Genomic DNA, 22235 nt, shown 5'->3' with positions numbered 1-22235 from the left:
TTTGGAGCTTTTAATTTAGAAAATTAAAACATGAGCCTTTTTTCTTTTTTTATGTTTATGATACATTATTTGCAAATTGCAGTTCCTGCAAATCGACAATATTTGACTTGTAACTATAAAAACTGATCTTATATATAAAGTTATATAGATATAGGAAATGTATTGACAACACAGTAAACATTACACACCAAATAAATTCAAACAAATGTTATATAATATACACATTATTAATTCTAGCATTTTCTTTCATGATAAATGTTTATTTAATGTTCCATCCAAATGTAAGTAAACAATATAATTATTCATTTGAACCTTTAGTCCTTGTGAGTGTGGAAAGAAACGTTGATAAAATAGTTTCAAAAATCCACTTTATCTATCCTGTATTTTCACCTCTAAACCTTTCAAAGACTACCAAATATTAAGAAATTGTGTATTAAATGTGTCAAACTAAACTTCCTCTAAAACACATGATTGCAACTTTTAAATATGGCAAATTAAATATGACCAATTAAGTATGGACAATTAAATATGACAGAACAAACATGTGAATTACATATTACGAATTAAATATAGTTAACTAAATAAGACTAATTAGATATGACTGTTAAATATGACCAATTTAATAGAGGTAATTAAATATGATTATATTAATATGACAAATTAAATATGACCAATTTAATTTGACGAATTAAACAGTTAATTAAATATGCCTAATTAAATATGACCAATTGACTATGATCAATTGTATATGACCAATTAAATATGGCAAATTAAGTAATCTGACAGAACAAATATGCCAATTAAATTTTACGAATTAAATATAGTTAATTAAATATGACTAACTAAATATGACCAATTGAATGTATATAATTAAATATAATTAAATATGACCAATTAAATATAGGTAATTAAATATGATTACATTAATATGATAAATTAATTATGATTACTTCAATATGACCAATTAAACATGGTTCATTAAATATGACCAATTAAATACTGCATGGCCAATTAAATATGAACAATTAAAAACAGTTTATTGAATATGATCAATCAAATATGACTGAGAATGATCAATTGAATATGAGCAATTAAGTATAGTTAATTGAGCATGCCTAATTAAATATGATCAAATATGACTAACTAAATATGACCAATTGAATGTAATTATCATTATACATTATAACTTTTATGGTTTGTGCAGCCCTTTGAGACACTAGTGATTTAGGGCTATATAAGTAAACATTGATTGATTGAAATGTGTTCAATTAAATATGAGAAATAATAATGATCAATCAAATATGGTTAATTAAATATGACTAAATGGGATCAATTAAATATGTCCAATCAAATACGACCAATTGAATATGGTTAATTGAATATATAACCAATTAAATATGGTTTATAATTAATATGGTTAATTCAATGACCAATTTGACTAAATACAGTATAACCTATTAAATATGGTTAATTGAATATGACAAAGAAAATTATTTAAATATGAAAAATTAGATTTGACCGAAAAAATATGGGTAACTGAATATGTTGAGATATCACAAAAAAAATATATCAATAAATATAATTATTAGTAATATTCACTTCAATATGGTAACTATGGTTCCTTCATTGTCTGCAAGTTCAGCATGAAAATAAACAACTTGGATCCACTAAAGCACTAAACTGTAGGTAAGTACAGCTTCATAAAAGTTATAGTGTATAATAATAATAATCTAAATGTTTCCTTCAACTAAGTTTTATACATGTTAACTATTAAGTGTTCTTTTTTTTCAATCAATTAACTCCAGAAATAAAAGCATCAATCAAAAGAACTGCAGACAAGCTGCTCATCACAATGTTTTGTTAGATTTACTGAGCAATGTGGTGCGTTCACTGACACTCTAGGAAACACACACTCTTGTTGACTTTACTACATAATACAACTTTAATTGTTTATGCTGGAGTATTGTACATCATACTCCATAAGAAGCGATTGACTTTTTAATTCTACTTAAACCAAAACATTGTTTGAAAACCAAGACACATTTTCACCATAAACTGAATCATGCTCAAATTAGGGCGTTTGAAAAATTAGGTGACATTTATTCATGTTAATAATCACTAATTGTATGACTCAGTAATTGGACATCAGCATGATTAAATTCGATCACTAATCTACTTATTGTTTTAGCAGATAAAAAGCACAAATAAAAGAAAGAACAACTAAATACTGATCCATCATATTGATTGATAAAATGTACCTTTTGCATGATTGGAAATAGTCATTTTTATTCAATAAAAATGAGTAATTAATCATTATAATCTGCTTTAAACTCGTACTTGAAGTACACACCATTGCCTTATGATGAAGTGGTCAATCAAATTAAAATAATTCAAGCAGTAGCGAACACAGTACTAACTACATGCACAGTAAAACTGCTCAATGACTAAAGTGTTGATGAATATTAGAAATGTTTCACACGACGTCCTTCTTAATCTGTGAAACTTCCTGCAGGAAAACGATGAATAACTTGGTGCCTTCAATGTAGTTGTACCTGGAAAATGTACACAAACATCATGTATATGCTATAGATACTGGGTTTGTGTGTGTATGTATATATATATGTATATATAAACGTGTGAACTCGTCGGGAGTTTCCTCCTCTCCCAGCTTGCTAGCCTCAACCTGAACTTTGGTATTTACCGCGATGACGGTGTCGCGCCTCGCCAAGGAGCAGCGAGAATACCAAGAAGCTCATATGGCAAATCTTCAAAGAGAACGGCCTACGGATCATGATTGAAGCAAACAAACAAACCGTCAACTTCCTCGACGTCACTTTCAACCTGAGAAATAACAGCTACCAACCATTCACGAAACCCAACACAACACTCCAATACGTGCACCATGACAGCAATACCAACACGAAAAGAATACCTACCGGAATTAATAAAAGGCTATCGATGCTGTCATCCAGCAAAGCTGAATTCGAACAAGCAACCCCCCCGTACCAGAAAGCACTTGATGAAAGCGGATACAACTTCACCCTCACCTATGAACCCACGCCAGGAAGCCAACCAAAAAAGAGCAGAAAACGAAACAACATCATCTGGTACAACCCGCCATTCAGCAAAAACGTCTCAACCAACATCGGCCGCAAGTTCCTCACTCTGATCGACAAACACTTCCCCAAAGGCAACACCCTAAGAAAAATATTCAACAAGAACAACATTAAATTGAGCTTCAGCTGTATGAATAACATGCAACAAATCATTTCAAACCACAATTGCCAAAGGACTGCCTACCCCCCGACTAAACGACTCTGAAACCAATAAGGAATGTAACTGTCGCGAGAAACCTGATTGCCCTCTCAACGGGGGGTGCTTACAGACATCAGTCGTTTACCAAGCAAAGGTAACACGCAAGGACATTAACACATCCGACACGTACGTAGGATTAACCGAAGGAACGTTCAAAACAAGATGGAATAATCACAACGCCTCCTATAGAAACCAGACTTTGCGGAATTCTACAGAACTCAGCAAACACATTTGGAACCTCAAAGACAATAATGTTGAATATTCAATAACATGGCAAATTCTTGCATCCAGCACACCTTACAACAGTGGTAATAAAAGATGCAACCTATGCTTAAAAACTGTTTATTATATATCATCCAGACCAATCATCCCTCAACAAGCGCAGTGAAATCATTTCAACAGGCCGCCACAGACGGAAACACCTCCTAGGTAACACATGAGCCAATCACCACGCCCCTACGCCTGCCTGTACCCACCCACTCTGTGCCCTATATAAACCATTGTATGTGAATGCTTCCATTAAAATCTCCTGATTATTGAGGGAACCCCTCATGAAACACTTCTGTAGAGATGAAGTAGTCTTGTGATTTTTCCCACACCTACATATTGCGCTCTACCACGGTATCAAGCACTATTCTCTGGATAATCCAATCAAGATATATATATATATATATATATATATATATATATATATATATATATATGTATGTATGTATGTATGTATGTATGTATGTATGCACGGTAAGCATCTAACCTGCTTATTTTCTCATTTTGGGAGTGCATGCCGTCATCAAAGCCTCCAATAGGAATCATGATGATGTTTTTTCCAGTCACGTCTTGGAAGGTTTTGGCGATGGGGATGGTTCCGCCCTCGCGGATCAGATCCGGCTCGACATTAAAAACTACAAAATGAGGAATTGTGTCACTGCTCTGCATCCCAAAGACATGAACAATGTTCATTTTGCAAATTGTCAACCCTGAACCCGTGTATGTCTAGTTATGTACGGTTTAATCTGTCATGTAAACACCAATGAGGATCACAATAAATTAATCAATTAAACGAGTCAAAAAGTGCAGTAGTTTTAGACAAATATTTGGATAATGCAGATTGGAAAAATAACAATATTCAATCGTTTTGCTGTAGGTATAAAAAAGATGAATAAGTCATAAATAATAGTATTCATACTACAGTACACAGGAAAAAGTTGATTTTACAGTACAAAACCGCCAGTTTAGAAAAAAATAACAATGGTAATGTTTTTACATTTACAGTAATGTGCTGTAAAAATCACTGTATATTTTTATTGTAGAATTCTGCCAACAAAGCTGTCAGTTTTCTTTTTTTTTTGCAGTAAAATGTACAGATTGTGCGGTGCGGCGTAAAAGGGTGCCAGTGGTATGGGTTGGTGTGGTGTGAAAGGGTGCCAGTGGTATGGGTTGGTGTGGTGTGAAATGGTGCTAGCGGTATGGGTTGGTGTGGTGTGAAAGGGTGCCAGTGGTATGGGTTGGTGTGGTGTGAAATTGTGCCAGTGGTATGGGTTGGCGTGGTGTGAAAGGGTGCCAGTGGTACGGGTTGGTGTAGTGTGAAAGGGTGCCAGTGGTATGGGTTGGTGTGGTGTGAAAGGGTGCCAGTGGTATGGGTTGGTGTGGTGTGAAAGGGTGCCAGTGGTATGGGTTGGTGTGGTGTGAAAGGGTGCCAGTGGTACGGGTTGGTGTGGTGTGAAAGGGTGCCAGTGGTATGTGTTGGTGTGGCGTGAAAGGGTGCCAGTTGTATGGGTTGGTGTGGTGTGAAAGGGTGCCAGTGTTATGGGTTGGTGTGGTTTGAAAGGGTGTCAGTGGTATGGGTTGGTGTGGTGGAGAAGTGTGCCAGTGGTTTGGGTTGGTGTGGTGGAGAAGTGTGCCAGTGATTTGGGTTGGTGTGGTGGAGAAGGGTGCCAGTGGTATGGGTTGGTGTGCTGTGAAAGGGTGCCAGTGGTATGGGTTGGTGTGCTGTGAAAGGGTGCCAGTGGTATGGGTTGGTGTGGTGTAAAAGGGTGCCAGTGGTATGGGTTGGTGTGGTGTGAAAGGGTGCCAGTGGTATGGGTTGGTGTGGTGTGAAAGGGTGCCAGTGGTATGGGTTGGTGTGCTGTGAAAGGGTGCCAGTGGTATGGGTTGGTGTGCTGTGAAAGGGTGCCAGTGGTATGGGTTGGTGTGGTGTAAAAGGGTGCCAGTGGAATGGGTTGGTGTGGTGTAAAAGGGTGCCAGTGGAATGGGTTAGTGTGGTGTGAAAGGGTGCCAGTGGTATGGTTTGGTGTGGTGTGAAAGGGTGCCAGTGGTATGGGTTGGTGTGGTGTGAAAGGGTGCCAGTGGTATGGGTTGGTGTGGTGTGAAAGGGTGCCAGTGGTATGGGTTGGTGTGGTGTGAAAGGGTGCCAGTGGTATGGGTTGGTGTGGTGTGAAATTGTGCCAGTGGTATGGGTTGGTGTGGTGTGAAAGGGTGCCAGTGGTATGGGTTGGTGTGGTGTGAAATTGTGCCAGTGGTATGGGTTGGTGTGGTGTGAAATTGTGCCAGTGGTATGGGTTGGTGTGGTGTGAAAGGGTGCCAGTGGTATGGGACGGTGTGGTGGAGAAGTGTTCCTGTGGTATGGGTTGGTGTGGTGTGAAAGGGTGCCAGTGGTATGGGTTGGTGTGGTGTGAAAGGGTGCCAGTGGTATGGGTTGGTGTGGTGGAGAAGGGTGCCAGTGGTATGGGTTGGTGTGGTGTAAAAGGGTGCCAGTGGTATGGGTGGGTGTGGTGTGAAAGGGTGCCAGTGGTATTGGTTGGTGTGGTGTAGAAGGGTGACAGTGTTTTGGTTTGGTGGGGTGCTGAAGGGTTCTTGTGGTATGGTGTGGTATAGAAGGGTGCCTGTGGTATGGTTGGTGTAGAAAGGTGCCATTGGTATGGTTTGGTGTCGTGGAAAAGGGTGCCGGTGGTTTGGTTTGATGTGATGTAGAAAGGTACCAGTGGTATGGTTTGGTGTGGTGTAAAAGGTTGACAGTGGTATGGTTTGGTGTGATGTAGAAAGGTACCAGTGGTATGGTTTGGTGTGGTGTAAAAGGTTGACAGTGGTATGGTTTGGTGTGGTGCAAAAGGGTGCCTGCATTAGGGTGTGGTGTGGTGTAGAATGGTGCCTGTGGTATGGTTTGGTATAGAAAGGTGCTAGTCGTATGGTTTGGTGTGGTGTAGAAAGGTGTCTGTTGTATGTTGTGGTGTAGAAATGTGCCAGTAGTATGGTTTGGTGTACAAAGGTGTTTCTGGTGTGGTTTGGTGTGGTGTAATAGGGTGCTTGTGGTATGATTTGATGTGGGGGAAAAGGGTGCTTGTGGTATGATTTGATGTGGGGGAAAAGGGTGCTTGTGCTATGGTTTGGTGTAGAAAGGGTCACTGGTATGGCTTAGTGTGGTGTAGAAATGTGTCAGTGGTATGGTTTGGTGTAGAAAGGTGCTTCTGGTGTGGTATGGTGTAATATAGGATGGTGCTAGTGGTATGGTTTGGTGTGGTGTAGAAAGGTGTCTGTTGTATGTTGTGGTGTAGAAATGTGCCAGTAGTATGGTTTGGTGTAGAAAGGTGTTTCTGGTGTGGTATGGTGTAATGTAGTAAGGTGCTAGTGGTATGGTTTGGTGTGGTGTAAAAGGGTGCTTGTGGTATGATTTGATGTGGGGGAAAAGGGTGCTTGTGGTATGGTTTGGTGTAGAAAGGGTCATTGGTATGGCTTAGTGTGGTGTAGAAATGTGTCAGTGGTATGGTTTGGTGTAGAAAGGTGCTTCTGGTGTGGTATGGTGTAATATAGTATGGTGCTAGTGGTATGGTTTGGTGTGGTGTAGAAAGGTGTCTGTTGTATGTTGTGGTGTAGAAATGTGCCAGTAGTATGGTTTGGTGTACAAAGGTGTTTCTGGTGTGGTATGGTGTAATGTAGTAAGGTGCCAGTGGTATGGTTTGGTGTGGTGTAAAAGGGTGCTTGTAGTATGATTTGATGTGGGGGAAAAGGGTGCTTGTGGTATGGTTTGGTGTAGAAAGGGTCATTGGTATGGCTTAGTGTGGTGTAGAAATGTGTCAGTGGTATGGTTTGGTGTAGAAAGGTGCTTCTGGTGTGGTATGGTGTAATATAGTATGGTGCTAGTGGTATGGTTTGGTGTGGTGTAAAAGGGTGCTTGTGGTATGATTTGGTGTGGTGGTAAAGGGTGCTTGTGCTATGGTTTGGTGTAGAAAGGGTCATTGGTATGGTTTGGTGTGGTGTAAAAGGTTGACAGTGGTTTGGTTTGGTGGGGTGCAAAAGGGTGCCTGCATTAGGGTGTGGTGTGGTGTAGAATGGTGCCTGTGGTATGGTTTGGTATAGAAAGGTGCTAGTTGTATGGTTTGGTGTGGTGTAGAAAGGTGTCTGTTGTATGTTGTGGTGTAGAAATGTGCCAGTAGTATGGTTTGGTGTAGAAAGGTGTTTCTGGTGTGGTATGGTGTAATGTAGTAAGGTGCTAGTGGTATGGTTTGGTGTGGTGTAAAAGGGTGCTTGTGGTATGATTTGATGTGGGGGAAAAGGGTGCTTGTGGTATGGTTTGGTGTAGAAAGGGTCATTGGTATGGCTTAGTGTGGTGTAGAAATGTGTCAGTGGTATGGTTTGGTGTAGAAAGGTGCTTCTGGTGTGGTATGGTGTAATATAGTATGGTGCTAGTGGTATGGTTTGGTGTGGTGTAGAAAGGTGCTTCTGGTGTGGTATGGTGTAATATAGTATGGTGCTAGTGGTATGGTTTGGTGTGGTGTAGAAAGGTGTCTGTTGTATGTTGTGGTGTAGAAATGTGCCAGTAGTATGGTTTGGTGTAGAAAGGTGTTTCTGGTGTGGTATGGTGTAATGTAGTAAGGTGCCAGTGGTATGGTTTGGTGTGGTGTAAAAGGTTGACAGTGGTTTGGTTTGGTGGGGTGCAAAAGGGTGCCTGCATAAGGGTCTGGTGTAGAATGGTGCCTGTGGTATGGTTTGGTATAGAAAGGTGCTAGTTGTATGGTTTGGTGTGGTGTAGAAAGGTGTCTGTTGTATGTTGTGGTGTAGAAATGTGCCAGTAGTATGGTTTGGTGTAGAAAGGTGTTTCTGGTGTGGTATGGTGTAATGTAGTAAGGTGCTAGTGGTATGGTTTGGTGTGGTGTAAAAGGGTGCTTGTGGTATGATTTGATGTGGGGGAAAAGGGTGCTTGTGGTATGGTTTGGTGTAGAAAGGGTCATTGGTATGGCTTAGTGTGGTGTAGAAATGTGTCAGTGGTATGGTTTGGTGTAGAAAGGTGCTTCTGGTGTGGTATGGTGTAATGTAGTAAGGTGCTAGTGGTATGGTTTGGTGTGGTGTGGAAAGGTGTCTGTTGTGGTGTAGAAATGTGCCAGTAGTATGGTTTGGTGTAGAAAGGTGCTTCTGGTATGGTATGGTGTAATGTAGTAAGGTGCTAGTGGTATGGTTTGGTGTGGTGTAATATAGGATGGTGCTAGTGGTATGGTTTGGTGTGGTGTAGAAAGGTGTCTGTTGTATGTTGTGGTGTAGAAATGTGCCAGTAGTATGGTTTGGTGTAGAATGGTGTTTCTGGTGTGGTATGGTGTAATGTAGTAAGGTGCTAGTGGTATGGTTTGGTGTGGTGTAGAAAGGGTCACTGGTATGGCTTAGTGTGGTGTAGAAATGTGTCAGTGGCATGGTTTGGTGTAGAAAGGTGCTTCTGGTGTGGTATGGTGTAATATAGTATGGTGCTAGTGGTATGGTTTGGTGTGGTGTAGAAAGGTGTCTGTTGTATGTTGTGGTGTAGAAATGTGCCAGTAGTATGGTTTGGTGTACAAAGGTGTTTCTGGTGTGGTATGGTGTAATGTAGTAAGGTGCTAGTGGTATGGTTTGGTGTGATGTAAAAGGGTGCTTGTGGTATGGTTTGGTGTAGAAAGGGTCATTGGTATGGCTTAGTGTGGTGTAGAAATGTGTCAGTGGTATGGTTTGGTGTAGAAAGGTGCTTCTGGTGTGGTATGGTATAATATAGTATGGTGCTAGTGGTATGGTTTTGTGTGGTGGTAAAGGGTGCTTGTGCTATGGTTTGGTGTGGAAAGGGTCATTGGTATGGCTTAGTGTGGTGTAGAAAGGGTCATTGGTATGGTTTGGTGTGTACCTTTCCTGACAGCAGCCTTTCCAGCTCCATAAAGAACATTTTGAGGATCAGCTAACCAAGGTTTTGCTCCAATCACCATCTGAACTTTTAGTGTGTTTGGACTCTTTCTCTTGGCGAACATTGAATGCAGGTAGTCAGTGACCTGAGGTGAAGAATCAGTAAGAAGATGGATTATGGTATATGTGTATTACCTATCATATTACCCATGTACTGTACCTGTTTTTCCACGACAGTAGGGTCCATGTTCGGGACTTGTCTAATGGAGAACTTTGCGGTCACTTTAGCGGGAATGACAGTTTTAGTGCCAGGATCAGAGAAGGCCCCCTCAATGCCGTGGATGGAGACAGTAGGATAGCGCCACCTATGGGCCAGCAAGTCCACCTGCAGGGGAGACAATGACAATCAGCTTCATAATTTCATATGTTGGTCTGATTTCTTACCTTGTTATTGTACATCAGCTGATCCACGCCAATCTTGTTCTTGAAATGATCGACATCAAACTCAATGTCTTGGAACATTTTCCATTCTTCGTCAGACAAAGCAGATACCGACTCTCGGATGCCAGGAATCAGAATTTTACCACTTGGACTTATCAAAGTGTCTGCAAATACATAAATAAATACAGAATATATACATACATTTACTATTAGTATTTATTTGGGGTGGGATAGCTCGGTTGGTAGAGCGGCCGTGCCAGCAACTTGAGGGTTGCAGGTTCGAATCCCGCTTCCGCCATCCTAGTCACTGCCATTGTGTCCTTGGGCAAGACACTTTACCCACCTGCTCCTAGTGCCACCCACACTGGTTTAAATGTAACTTAGATATTGGGTTTCACTATGTAAAGTGCTTTGAATCACTAGAGAAAAGCGCTATATAAATATAATTCACTTCACTTCAGTTCACTTATTTATTTACTGTTAGTAATTATTTTTTTGATCTGATCCAGATTCCCGGGGTGAAGATTCAATTCAGAACCGATTCTTGATTCAAACGGACTCTCTCAATTATGGTATTATTTGGTATAATACCGTATTTTTCGGACTATAAGGCGAACTTAAAATCCTTTCATTTTCTCAAAACTCAACAGTGCGCCTTACAACCTGGTGCGCCTAATGTACGACACGATTCTTGTCGTGCTTACTGACCACGAAACAATTTTATTTGGTACATAGTGTAATGATTAGTGTGACCAGTAGATGGCAGTCACACATAAGAGATATGTGTAGACTGCAATATGAGGGCAGTAAACAACACCACAACTTAAAATGTTCCATTGAGAATGTACAACATTACACACGGCGCTTAAAGATCTGTCAAAATGTTTTTAGTACGACTTCGGTAACATTGGACCGTCTGCCCTGCGGGATGAATTTGAGGACCAGAAATAGACAATTAAAGTAAAAAGTTTAATCGTGGCGCAGTGGAAGAGTGGCCGTGCGCAACCCGAGGGTCCCTGGTTCAATCCCCACCTAGTACCAACCTCGTCATCTCCGTTGTGTCCTGAGCAAGACACTTCACCCTTGCTCCTGATGGGTGCTGGTTAGCGCCTTGCATGGCAGCTCCCTCCATCAGTGTGTGAATGTGTGTGTGAATGGGTGAATGCGGAAGTAGTGTCAAAGCGCTTTGAGTACCTTGAAGGTAGAAAAGCGCTATACAAGTAGAACCCATTTATTTATTTATTTATTTATGTGCCCTGCGGGATGAATTTGAGGACCAGAAATAGACAAAGTAAAAAGTTTAAAGTGTTTTTTGCTGGCTCAAACACAACCATTCTAATCTTAATTGTTCTCCCTGGCTGCGATGTCTTTGAGATTCTCCTCGAAGACAAAACAAACTCCTTCCCTGTCAACAACACCTGAAAAGATAAACTCTGTTCTTTTGCCACCGCACGCAGAGTGACTCCAGGCTTACAGACTCAACACACACACACCTTGGACCTTGGTTACATACAGTTGTGATCAAAATTATTCAACCCCCACACAATTTTGGTGTTTTAGCAAGTTGGACATTTATTCCGCATTTTGTTTACAGTCATATCAAATAAAGATGTGTCAAATAGACAAATGCAACTTAAATTGTAACACTGTATTTTACAAAATACCAAAAAAGGACATTTTTCTTAATATCTCATTGACAAAATGATTCAACCCCCTAGTTCCATGCATCTTTAGTAATTAGTAGAACACCCTTTGGCAGTAATGACATCCTTCAAAGGTGATACATAAGCGGACACAAGCTTCTTGCAACCATCTACTGGTATTTTAGCCCATTCCTCTTGGGCAAAGGCCTCCAGTTCATTCATATTCTTGGGCTTGCGTGCTGCAACTGCCTTCTTCAAGTCCCACCACAGCTTTTCGAGAGGATTTAGGTCTGGCGACTGTGAAGGCCACTCCAGAGTCTTCCAGCCCTTCTTCTGCAACCACTCTGATGTTGATTTGGAGGTATGCTTGGGATCCTTGTCCTGTTGGAAGGTCCAACGTCTCCCAAGCCTCAGCTTCGTCACTGACTTCATGACATTTGCAGCTAATATATCCTGCTAGGAAATAGAATTCATAATGCCTTGAACGCGCTGGAGATTCCTGGTACCTGAGGCAGAGAAACAGCCCCAGAGCATGATTGACCCCCCACCATGCTTAACAGTAGGCAAGGTGTTCTCTTTGTAAGCTTCATTTTTTTTCTCCTCCAGACATAACGTTGATTCATAGGCCCAAAGAGTTCCAGTTTTGTCTCATCCCTCCATAGAAAAGTTTCCCCAAACCTTTGGGGTTTGCCCATATGATTTTTGGCATACTGGAGTCTATTTTCTTGTGCCTGGTAGTCAGAAGTGGGGTGCGCCTGGGAGTTCTGGCATGGAGGCCTTCATCTCGTAGTGCGCGCCTTATTGTCTGGGACGAAACCTGCGTTCCCCCCTCTGCAATGTCCTGTTGTAGTTCCTCAGCTGTTACCCGGGGGGTTTTCACCACTGTACGCGCACACAACATCCTCTTTGTACCACGCCCGGGTAGTGTTTCCACTGTGCCTTTAGCTTTAAACTTGCGAATTATGCTCCCAACTGTGTCTCTTGGAATGTGTAATGTCTTTGCTATTTTCTTATATCCATATCCTTTCTTACGAAGAGAAATGACCTCCTCTCTTGACTTCTTTGACCACTCCCTGGACTTCACCATGTTGCAAATACACCATTGACCATCTACAAGAAGCTGAGCATCACAGTCTTTTTCAATCAGTTTAATTGTTGCTCGTTATGGTTCTAATCACATCTACAGGTGTTTTCAACACCTGATTGAAAAGACCTTATTCAAATTCTGTTGTTAAGAGTTATGATCTTCAAGGGGTTGAATAATTTTGTTAATGAGATATTAAGAGAAATGACACTGTTTGGTATGTTACAAGTTGCATTTGTCTATTTGACACATCTTTATTTGATATGACTATTAACAAAATACGGAATAAATGTCCAACTTGCTAAAACACCAAAATTGTGTGGGGGTTGAATAATTTTGATCACAACTGTATAAAATACATACACCGCCAACCCCACCCCACCCCTTTGCAACCGCTTCACCCCACATGGTTTGACGGACAACAAGGGCCGGATGCCTAACCCTCCCCTCCTGTTGCAGGTCTTGTGGTTTCTGTGTCATGTGTATATGTGCTTATCGGCTATCAAGTATTTGTCTCAGCCCCAGTCTGTGCCTCCTCCCCCATTTTTACTCATCCTCTCCCAGATCTACCTTTTTCCCACCTTTTATGGTCACCCATCACCGTTCTTGTTCTGTTGCTGTACAATGTTTGTCTAATCTCAAATGGGTTTGTGGTGCAAATGAAATGTTGTTGTACTTGTGAAATGACAATAAAGAGTATACCATACCAAAGCATAATGTGCAGACTTTCCTGTAAGAACTTCCGAAACAAAAAGTATTATGATTGTCAATAATACCTTCTTTTTAGTTCACGATTCTGTTATCCGTAGAATTTGAAAGAAGCGCACCAAGATCATCTTGGTCTGGTCCAGGGAAAAAGTGAAAGTGCAACAAAGCAGCGACTCACCAAGAAGGCCAACAATGTCAGTCATTGGTTCGATGACGGTGCCTCCATAAACACCAGAGTGTAAGTCCTGCTTGGGGCCTTCAACCTGCAGACAGAAATCAGTTCAGACTTCTATCGAGCTCTCTGATTGGCTCATGTTTCTGTGCTGAGTCATACAACCTCAGCAAAGAAATAGCAGTTTCCACGAGTTCCATAAGTTAGAGCTGGTTTTGTGCTGAGCCAGCCACAGTCGGAGATGATGATGTAATCCACATCAGAGAAGAACGTGTCTTTGTGAGACACGATCATTGAGTCCAGACCATTGGAACCTGTTTCTTCCATGCCCTCGATCAAAAACTTCACATTGACTGGTAGTTCCTGGTGGACAACAACACACACCACACATTTTGTGTATTTATAATGTTTGAGGAAGACTTAGGCACATTTCAAATGAATTTGAATTGAATTGTTCCCAAAAGGGACAAGCAGTAGAAAATGGATGGCTGGACGTATGGATCGTTGCATTGGAATTCTTTTTATTAATTACTTTCATTTTATTAGTAACATTCCTTCTATTCATTAAATTCTTTCTGTTACTTAAGTTGCTTCTATTAGTTACATTGCTTCTATTAATTGATTTATTTCTATTCATTACAATTCTATCCATTACATTCCTTTTATTAAATACATTATTTCTATTCATTACATTCTTTCTATTCATTACATTCCTTCTGTTAATTACGTTCCTTCTATTACTTACATTTCTTCTATTAGTTACATTCTTTCTTTTCATTACATTCCTTCTATTAGTTACATTATTTCTATTCATTACAATTCATATATTCATTACATTCCTCCAATTCATTACGTTTTTTCTATTCATTAGATTCCTTTTATTAATTAGGTTCCTTCTACTAATGACATTCCTTCTATTCATTACGTTCCTTTCGTTATTAACATTCCTCTATACACCACATTCATTCTATTAATTACGTTCCTTGTCTTTATTACATTCCTTCTATTCATCACGTTCCTTATATTCAATACGTTCCTTCTATTTATTACCTTCCTTCTATTAATCACATTCCCTCTATTAACTAGGTTTCTTCTATTCATTACATTCCCTCTACTCATCACTTTCCTTCAATTCTTTACATTCCTTCTATTAATCATATTCCTACTATTCATTCCATTCATTAAGTTTATTCTATTAATCAAATTCCTTTTATTCATCATGTTCCTTCAATTAATTACAGTCCCCCAATTAATTATGTTTCTTCTATTCATTATATTCCCTCCATTCATCACTTTCCTTCTATTAATTTAATTCCTTCTATTCATTCATTTCTTCTATTTAATTATATTCTTTCCATTAATTAAGTTTCCTCAATTCATCAAATTCCTTTTATTCCTTACGTTCCTTCAATTAATTACGTTCCTTCTATTCATTAAGTTCCTTCAGTTAATTACGTTTGTTCCATTTATTAAATTCCTTCTATTCATCACGTTCTATTCATTTCGTTCCTTCTATTCATTATGTTCCTTTCATTAGTTACATTCCTTCTATTAATAACGTTCCATCTATTAATAACATTTCTTCTATTATGTTCCTTTTGTTATTTACGTTCCTTTTGTTCATTACATTCTTTTTTCTAATTACCTTCCTTCTTTTTTATTACATTCCTTCTATTCATTACATTTTTTCTATTCATTACATTCCTTCTATTAATTACATTCCCTCTATTAATGACATTCCTTTTATAACTTAGCTCCTTCTTTTAATTACGTTCCTTTTATTAATTAAATTCCAACTATTTATTACATTCCTTCCAGTTATGTATTTGTTTATTCATTCCTTCTATTCATCACGTTATTTCTATTAATTACATTCCTTCTATTGATTATGTTCCTTACGTTCCTTCTATTTATAACATTCCATCTATTCAAAACGTTTATTCTATTATTTACATTCCTTTTGTTCATTACAATCTTTTTTATACTTACCTTCCTTCTGTTAATTACCTTCTCTCTATCCATTACATTCCTTCTATTAATTACATTCCTTCTTTTCATTATGTTTCTTCTATTCATTACATTCCTTCTATCAAGTACATTCCCCCAATAATAAAACATTTTTTATTACTTACATTCCGTTTATCAGTTACATTCCTTCTATTACATTCATTTTATTCATTACATTCCTTCTATTATTTACGTGCCTTTTATTCATTAAATTCCTTCCATTCATTACTTTACTTCTATTAATCATATTCCTTTTATTCATTACGTTCCTTCTATTTATTACTTTTCTTCTATTTATTACACATACGTAGATACCGTAGATGTTTAAATAGTGATAGTGATATAATGAGATGGATGTGGTGATCTTTGACAAGACCAACAGGTGAGGATGGATATTTCCTCAGAGATACGACAGATATACAGTAGATATTGATCAAGTAGAAGTTGTCTGACCATATCAAGTGACTTGTAGGCTTCCACAGCATGAATCCAAGCTAAAACTGGAGCTTTGTTGTCCGACGCTCCTCTTCCATACAGGTTTCCTGCACATAAAGAATGACTTTTATAGAATCAAAATGACCTCTATAGTAAAAATAATGGAGAGAAGTATAAAGATTTATGACACCATCAGACTTACAAAGGTTGCAAGGAAAAAGATATGATCAAAATAGTATCAGTCCCGCGGAGATTCCCGAGCCATTTTGAGAGAAAATGAGGAAGCCAGTCACGTGATCGCGTAAGGTCGTGCTAGGAACCACAGATCCCTTTCCCATCAACAACAATGCTAATCAAGCAGACTTCGTGAGAGCCAAAAAAGATTACTTCTGGAAAAATTATGATATTTTTGAGCCCGTACACAAAGAGGATGAACAATAAGCTTTAGACGCCGAGTGATGAATTCAGTTTCATTTTAACACTAAAAATAATGATAATAATAATACATTTTATTTGGTATAGCGCTTTTTAGAGTACTCAAAGACGCTTTAAAGGATAAAAAAAATTAAATTTTAAAAAGTTCAAAGTAATAATACAAAATACAGGAAATATAAAAGCAGTACTGTTATGATCCGCCGCCCGGATCATGCATTATTTGGTTTTTGAGTTCTTTTGTGTATCTTGTTTGTTCCTGGACTCTTCCGATTCTTAGTTGCTGCACTTCCTTGTTTGTTACGTTACCACGGTTTTGTATTTGTTCCACCTGCTACTTTCGGTTAACGCGCACCTGTGGTTTGATTTCTGCCTGTATTTGAGCCTGCCTTCTCCCTTTGTTCAGTCTGGATCCTTTGTTTGCTGTAAGCAACGTTCACGAGGTAACCATCTATGTCTTGTTCCATGCTAAGTTCTACTTTAGCCTCTCGTGCGTTTTGTTTTGGACTCTGAACTCTCTGCTAGTTAGCTTTAGCTTCCCGTGCATTCGGCACGCGCTTTTCTTTTGTTCATTTCGCCTGTTTTGTACCAGTATTATTTGTTATTAAATCATCTTACCTTCACGTTGTTGTCCATGTTAGCACTGGAGGAACGATCCCGCAATAAAATGCGACTCCCTCGCGACAAGTACATTGTAAAATACATAATAATAATAATGGACATTTACAAGACACAGAACTCTAATCCCAGGTTAAAAAACGATCTGAAGAGGTGTGTTTTGAGAAGGCTTTTGAAGGTAGGAAGGTCTGAGCAGTCACCCGCTGCACTGCTAGGTGCTAAACATATCCTATCCTTTACCTGCTGCATCGAGCCCACTCACACCTGGATAAGGGAAATGGCACTGTGAGGATCCTGTTCCTGGACTTCTCGAGTGCCTTTAATACCATCCAGCCCCGCCTCCTTCAGGACAAGCTCTACAAAATGCGAGTGGACCCCTGCCTGGTTGCCTGGATTTTGAACTACCTCACCGACAGGCCACAGTACGTCAGACTGAAAGACATCACGTCTGACACTGCGATCAGCAGCACCGGAGCACCGCAGGGAACGGTGCTGGCCCCTCTTCTCTTCACCCTGTACACCGCTGACTTCTGCTACAACTCAGAGCTGTGTCACATCCAGAAGTACGCGGATGACACAGCCATCGTCGGGTGCATCAGGGACGACAGAGAGGAGGAGTTTTGGAATCTGGTGAGGGACTTTGTTGTCTGGTGCCACACCAACCTCTTGCAGCTCAATCCGTCAAAGACCAAGGAGCTGGTCATTGACTTTGGGAGGTCGAGTCCACGGTCACAACCTATTGTGATCGAGGGAGTTGAGGTACAGACCGTGGACTCATTCAAGTACCTCAGAGTTTGGATGGACAATAAGCTGGACTGGACTGTTAACACGGACAACCAGTACAAGAAAGGACAGAGCAGGCTGTACTTCCTCAGGAGACTGCACTCCTTCAACATCTGCAAAAAACTCCTGTGGATGTACTACCAGTCTGTGGTTGCCAGTGTTCTGTTCTACATGGTAGTGTGCTGGGGGGGCAGTACATCTAAGAAGGACAGCTCCAGACTTGAGAAACTGATCAGGCGGGCCGGTTCTACAATGGGAATGAAACTGGACTCACTGGTGAGGGTGGCAGAGAAGAGGACTGTGGACAAACTAGTGAGCATCCTGGATGATGCCAGTCACCCTCTGCATAGCGTTATCAGTAGCCAGAGGAGCCTGTTCAGTTCTAGACTGCTTCATCCCAAGTGCAGGACTAATAGACTCAAGAACTCCTTTGTCCCACACGCCATTAGACTGTACAACTCCTCTCTGGGGCGGGGGCCAGGGGGTACTAGGATGACAGGGGATGCAAAACATTAACAGTGCAATACGTTTTCATAACATGGTAACTACTGCCTACTTTGTCTTGTTATATTCTTATTTTACTGTTATATTTGTATTCCCATTGTTGCTTTTTAATTTTTATTGTTATTGTAATATTTCTCTATTTTGTTTCCATTTAAACCCCCATTATTTACTTTTTACTTTGATTTAAATTGATCTCAACACTGTACACTGCTGCTGGAATTTTAATTTTCCTAAAAGAACTCTCCTGAAGGAATCAATAAAGTACTATCTATCTATCTATCTATCTATCTACAAACTAACGTACGAAGGTCCTTGGTTCGAATTTTGCAGTGGGGATCTTTCTGTGTGGAGTTTGCATGTTCTCCCCGTGAATGCGTGGGTTCCCTCCGGGTACTCCGGCTTCCTCCCACCTCCAAAGACATGCACCTGACGACAGGTTGATTGGCAACACTAAATTGGCCCTAGTGTGTGAATGTTGTCTGTCTGTCTGTCTGTCTGTGTTGGCCCTGCGATGAGGTGGCAACTTGTCCAGGGTGTACGCCGCCTTTAGTACCAAAATATTGATATCGGGACAACAGTAATTTCCAAAGTGACTTATCTAATAATATGGTCAGTGTCAGAATAAATGTATCCAAGTTATCACAAAACTTTGTGTTGCCAGCCACGAGTTCCCGGGGAGCAGACCAAATTTGTCTTTGATCCTACCAAGAAGAAGGCTTGTAGAACTCCACAGTGTAGGATGATAGATAGATAGATAGATAGATAGATAGATAGATAGATAGATAGATAAATAGATAGATAGTACTTTATTGATTCCTTCAGGAGAGTTCCTTCAGGAAAATTTAAATTCCAGCAGCAGTGTACAGTGTTGAGATCAATTTAAATAAAAGTAAAAAGTAAATAATGGGGGTTTAAATGGAAACAAATTAGAGAAATATTACAATAAGAATAAAAACTAAAAAGCAACAATGGGAATACAAATATAACAGTAAAATAAGAATATAACAAGACAAAGTAGGCAGTAGTGACCATGTTATGAAAACCTATTGCAATGTTATTGTTTTGCATCCCCTGTCATCCTAGTACCCCCCGCCCCAGAGAGGAGTTGTACAGTCTAATGGCGTGTGGGACAAAGGAGTTTTTGAGTCTATTAGTCCTGCACTTGGGATGAAGCAGTCTAGAACTGAACAGGCTCCTCTGGCTACTGATAACACAATGCAGAGGGTGACTGGCATCATCCAGGATGCTCACTAGTTTGTCCACAGTCCTCTTCTCTGCCACCCTCACCAGTGAGTCCAGTTTCATTCCCATTGTAGAACCGGCCCGCCTGATCAGTTTCTCAAGTCTGGAGCTGTCCTTCTTAGATGTACTGCCCCCCCAGCACACTACCATGTAGAACAGAACACTGGCAACCACAGACTGGTAGTACATCCACAGGAGTTTTTTGCAGATGTTGAAGGAGTGCAGTCTCCTGAGGAAGTACAGCCTGCTCTGTCCTTTCTTGTACTGGTGGTCCGTGTTAACAGTCCAGTCCAGCTTATTGTCCACCCAAACCCCGAGGTACTTGAATGAGTCCACGGTCTGTACCTCAACTCCCATGGATGAGAAGCAACAGGAAGGTGTTCTGTTTCATTGATGTGCTGTGTAACTGTTGCTACTAATAATTGTTATATTTAGGGTCCGCCCTGCAATGGCAAAGGACATCCATGTCCTTTGCCATGCAAGGACCCTATTGAATCTGTAACGTTTCTTATTATTAGGGTCCGCCCTGCAATGGCAAAGGACATCCATGTCCTTTGCCATGCAAGGACCCTATTGAATCTGTAGCGTTTTATTATTATTAGGGTCCGCCCTGCAATGGCAAAGGACATCCATGTCCTTTGCCATGCAAGGACCCTATTGAATCTGTAGCGTTTTATTATTATTCTTATTATTATTCTTTCTTTCTTCCGCACCGATACTCGCCTATGCGCTGTATTTTGACCCACTGACCATGCCTCAAAGCACACCAAATTTGACACACGCGTCGGTGAGGAGTTTCTTCCCAACATATTAGGGAGCCGAACCAGAAAAATCAAAATTGCGCTCTAGCGCCCCCTAGGAAAAGACAAAAAATGGATTGCTTGTAACTTCCGGTAGGAATGTCGTAGAGACATGAAACAAAATCCTCTATGTAGAACTGACCGAGACCTAAATTCCCCATCAGAAACTCCTATACCTAAAATCAACAGAAATTTTGCAAAACCCTTTCAAAGCAAAATTTTCGCCAAAAATGCTATTTTTGCCTCTTTGAGCTGTAATTTGACCCCCTTAAAATGCTTCAAAACTCACCAAACTTGGCAGACACATCAGGACTGGCAGAAATTGTGATCTAATGAAAAAAAAAATTTCTAAAACTCAAAATTGCGCTCTACAAAATTTTTGGAATGAAACACAGAAAAAACTGCTTCTAGGAAGAAAACACAGACAAAACTGCTTGTAACTTCCGGTAGGAATGTCGGAAAGACATGAAACAAAAACTTCTATGTAGGTCTTACTTAGACCTACATTTTAATAATTGACAGCTAGCAGAAAAAATCAACAGGAAGTTGGCAATTACCCCTTCAAAATAAAAGTTTTCGTGAAAACCCGTCACCTTTTTCAAATCGAAACTCCTCCCAGTGCGTTTGTCGTTTCGGCTTCAAACTTGCACAGGAGAGAGATTGAACCCTTTTAAAAAAAGTGGTCGGACAAAATTGTGATAAGTTTTAAGGGTTTGATTTTACGCGCCTTCAAAGATCCCCTGCGCAAATTTTCGTAAAAAATTTCGTTTTTGCCTCTTTGAGCTGTAATTTGACCCCCTTAAAATGCTTCAAAGCTCACCAAACTAGGTACACACATCAGGACTGGCAACAATTGCGAGCTAATGAAAAAACCAAACCCCAAAACTCAAAATTGCGCTCTAGCGCCCCCTAGGAATACAACACAGACAAACTGCTCCTAGTAAGAAACAAATACAAAACTGCTTGTAACTTCCGGTAGGAATGTCGTAGAGACATGAAACAAAAACCACTATGTAGGTCTGACTTAGACCTACATTTGAATAATTAACATACTTTGGCAAAAATCAACAGGAAGCTTGATATTTTCACTTCAATACAACAACTGCATTACTTTCACAATGCATTAAATAGTGTCACCAAGGCTTCTCCTGCCGTGGGGCTCGGGGGCAGCAACCCAAGGCGCGCTCGCACTTTCGCACCCTTATTTGACCCCCTTAACATGCTTCAAAACTCACCAAATTTGATTCACACATCGGTATGGAGCGGCAGACCAACTTATTAAGCAACCAAATACCAAAAATGAAAATTGCGCGCTAGCGCCACCTAGGAAGAGACAAAAAACAGACTGCTTGTAACTTCCGTTAGGAATGTCGTAGGGACATGAAACAAAAACCTCTATGTAGGTCTGACTTAGACCTACATTTCCGTTAAACACTTCTATACCTAAAATCAACAGGAAGTTGACAAAAACCCCTTCAAAACAAATTTTTTGCAAAAAATGCCTTTTTTGCCTCTTTGAACTGATATTTGACCCCCTTAAAATGCTTCAAAGTGCAAGTTAAAGCTATACAATGCCAAGTGAAAGCCATTTATCAACAACATCCAGAAACGCAGATCTGTAATTTGACCCCCTTAACATGCTTCAAAACTCACCAAATTTTACACACACATCAGGACTGGTGAAAATTGCCATCCAATAAAAAAAGCAAACCCCAAAAATGAAAATTGTGCTCTAGCGCCCCCTAGAAAAATAAACTGATAAAACTGCTTGTAAATTCTGTTAGGAATGTCGTAGAGTGATGAAACAAAAACTTCTATGGAGGTCTGACTAAGATCGGGATTCGGGACACGGCGGCGGCGGCGGCGGCCAACGGCGGACCCGACCAACGCTGCTTGCAGCTTTAATTCTTATTATTATT

At 40.1% G+C, this 22235-nt stretch overlaps 1 protein-coding gene across 1 annotated transcript in view; it reads right to left on the bottom strand.

Moving 5' to 3' along the window:
- Nucleotides 1–1915: 1915 nt before the first annotated feature.
- cndp1 (carnosine dipeptidase 1) overlaps nucleotides 1916–22235 on the bottom strand; it is a 36321-nt gene continuing 16001 nt past the window's right edge. Inside the window, exons 5-12 of the mRNA XM_061881619.1 lie at nucleotides 15956–16044; nucleotides 13661–13858; nucleotides 13502–13586; nucleotides 9892–10052; nucleotides 9668–9832; nucleotides 9452–9593; nucleotides 4070–4217; nucleotides 1916–2552 (exon numbers count right to left, since the gene is read on the bottom strand). Of these exons, the coding sequence (XP_061737603.1) occupies nucleotides 2474–2552; nucleotides 4070–4217; nucleotides 9452–9593; nucleotides 9668–9832; nucleotides 9892–10052; nucleotides 13502–13586; nucleotides 13661–13858; nucleotides 15956–16044 (1067 nt within the window). The 3' untranslated portion in view covers nucleotides 1916–2473. The remainder of the gene's footprint in view (nucleotides 2553–4069; nucleotides 4218–9451; nucleotides 9594–9667; nucleotides 9833–9891; nucleotides 10053–13501; nucleotides 13587–13660; nucleotides 13859–15955; nucleotides 16045–22235) is intronic.

This window comes from Nerophis ophidion, linkage group LG21 (genome assembly GCF_033978795.1).
Source record: "Nerophis ophidion isolate RoL-2023_Sa linkage group LG21, RoL_Noph_v1.0, whole genome shotgun sequence".
Classification (NCBI taxonomy): domain Eukaryota; kingdom Metazoa; phylum Chordata; class Actinopteri; order Syngnathiformes; family Syngnathidae; genus Nerophis; species Nerophis ophidion.
Note: the sequence above shows the minus strand (reverse complement) of the source record. Positions and strands in the feature narration are given on the sequence as shown.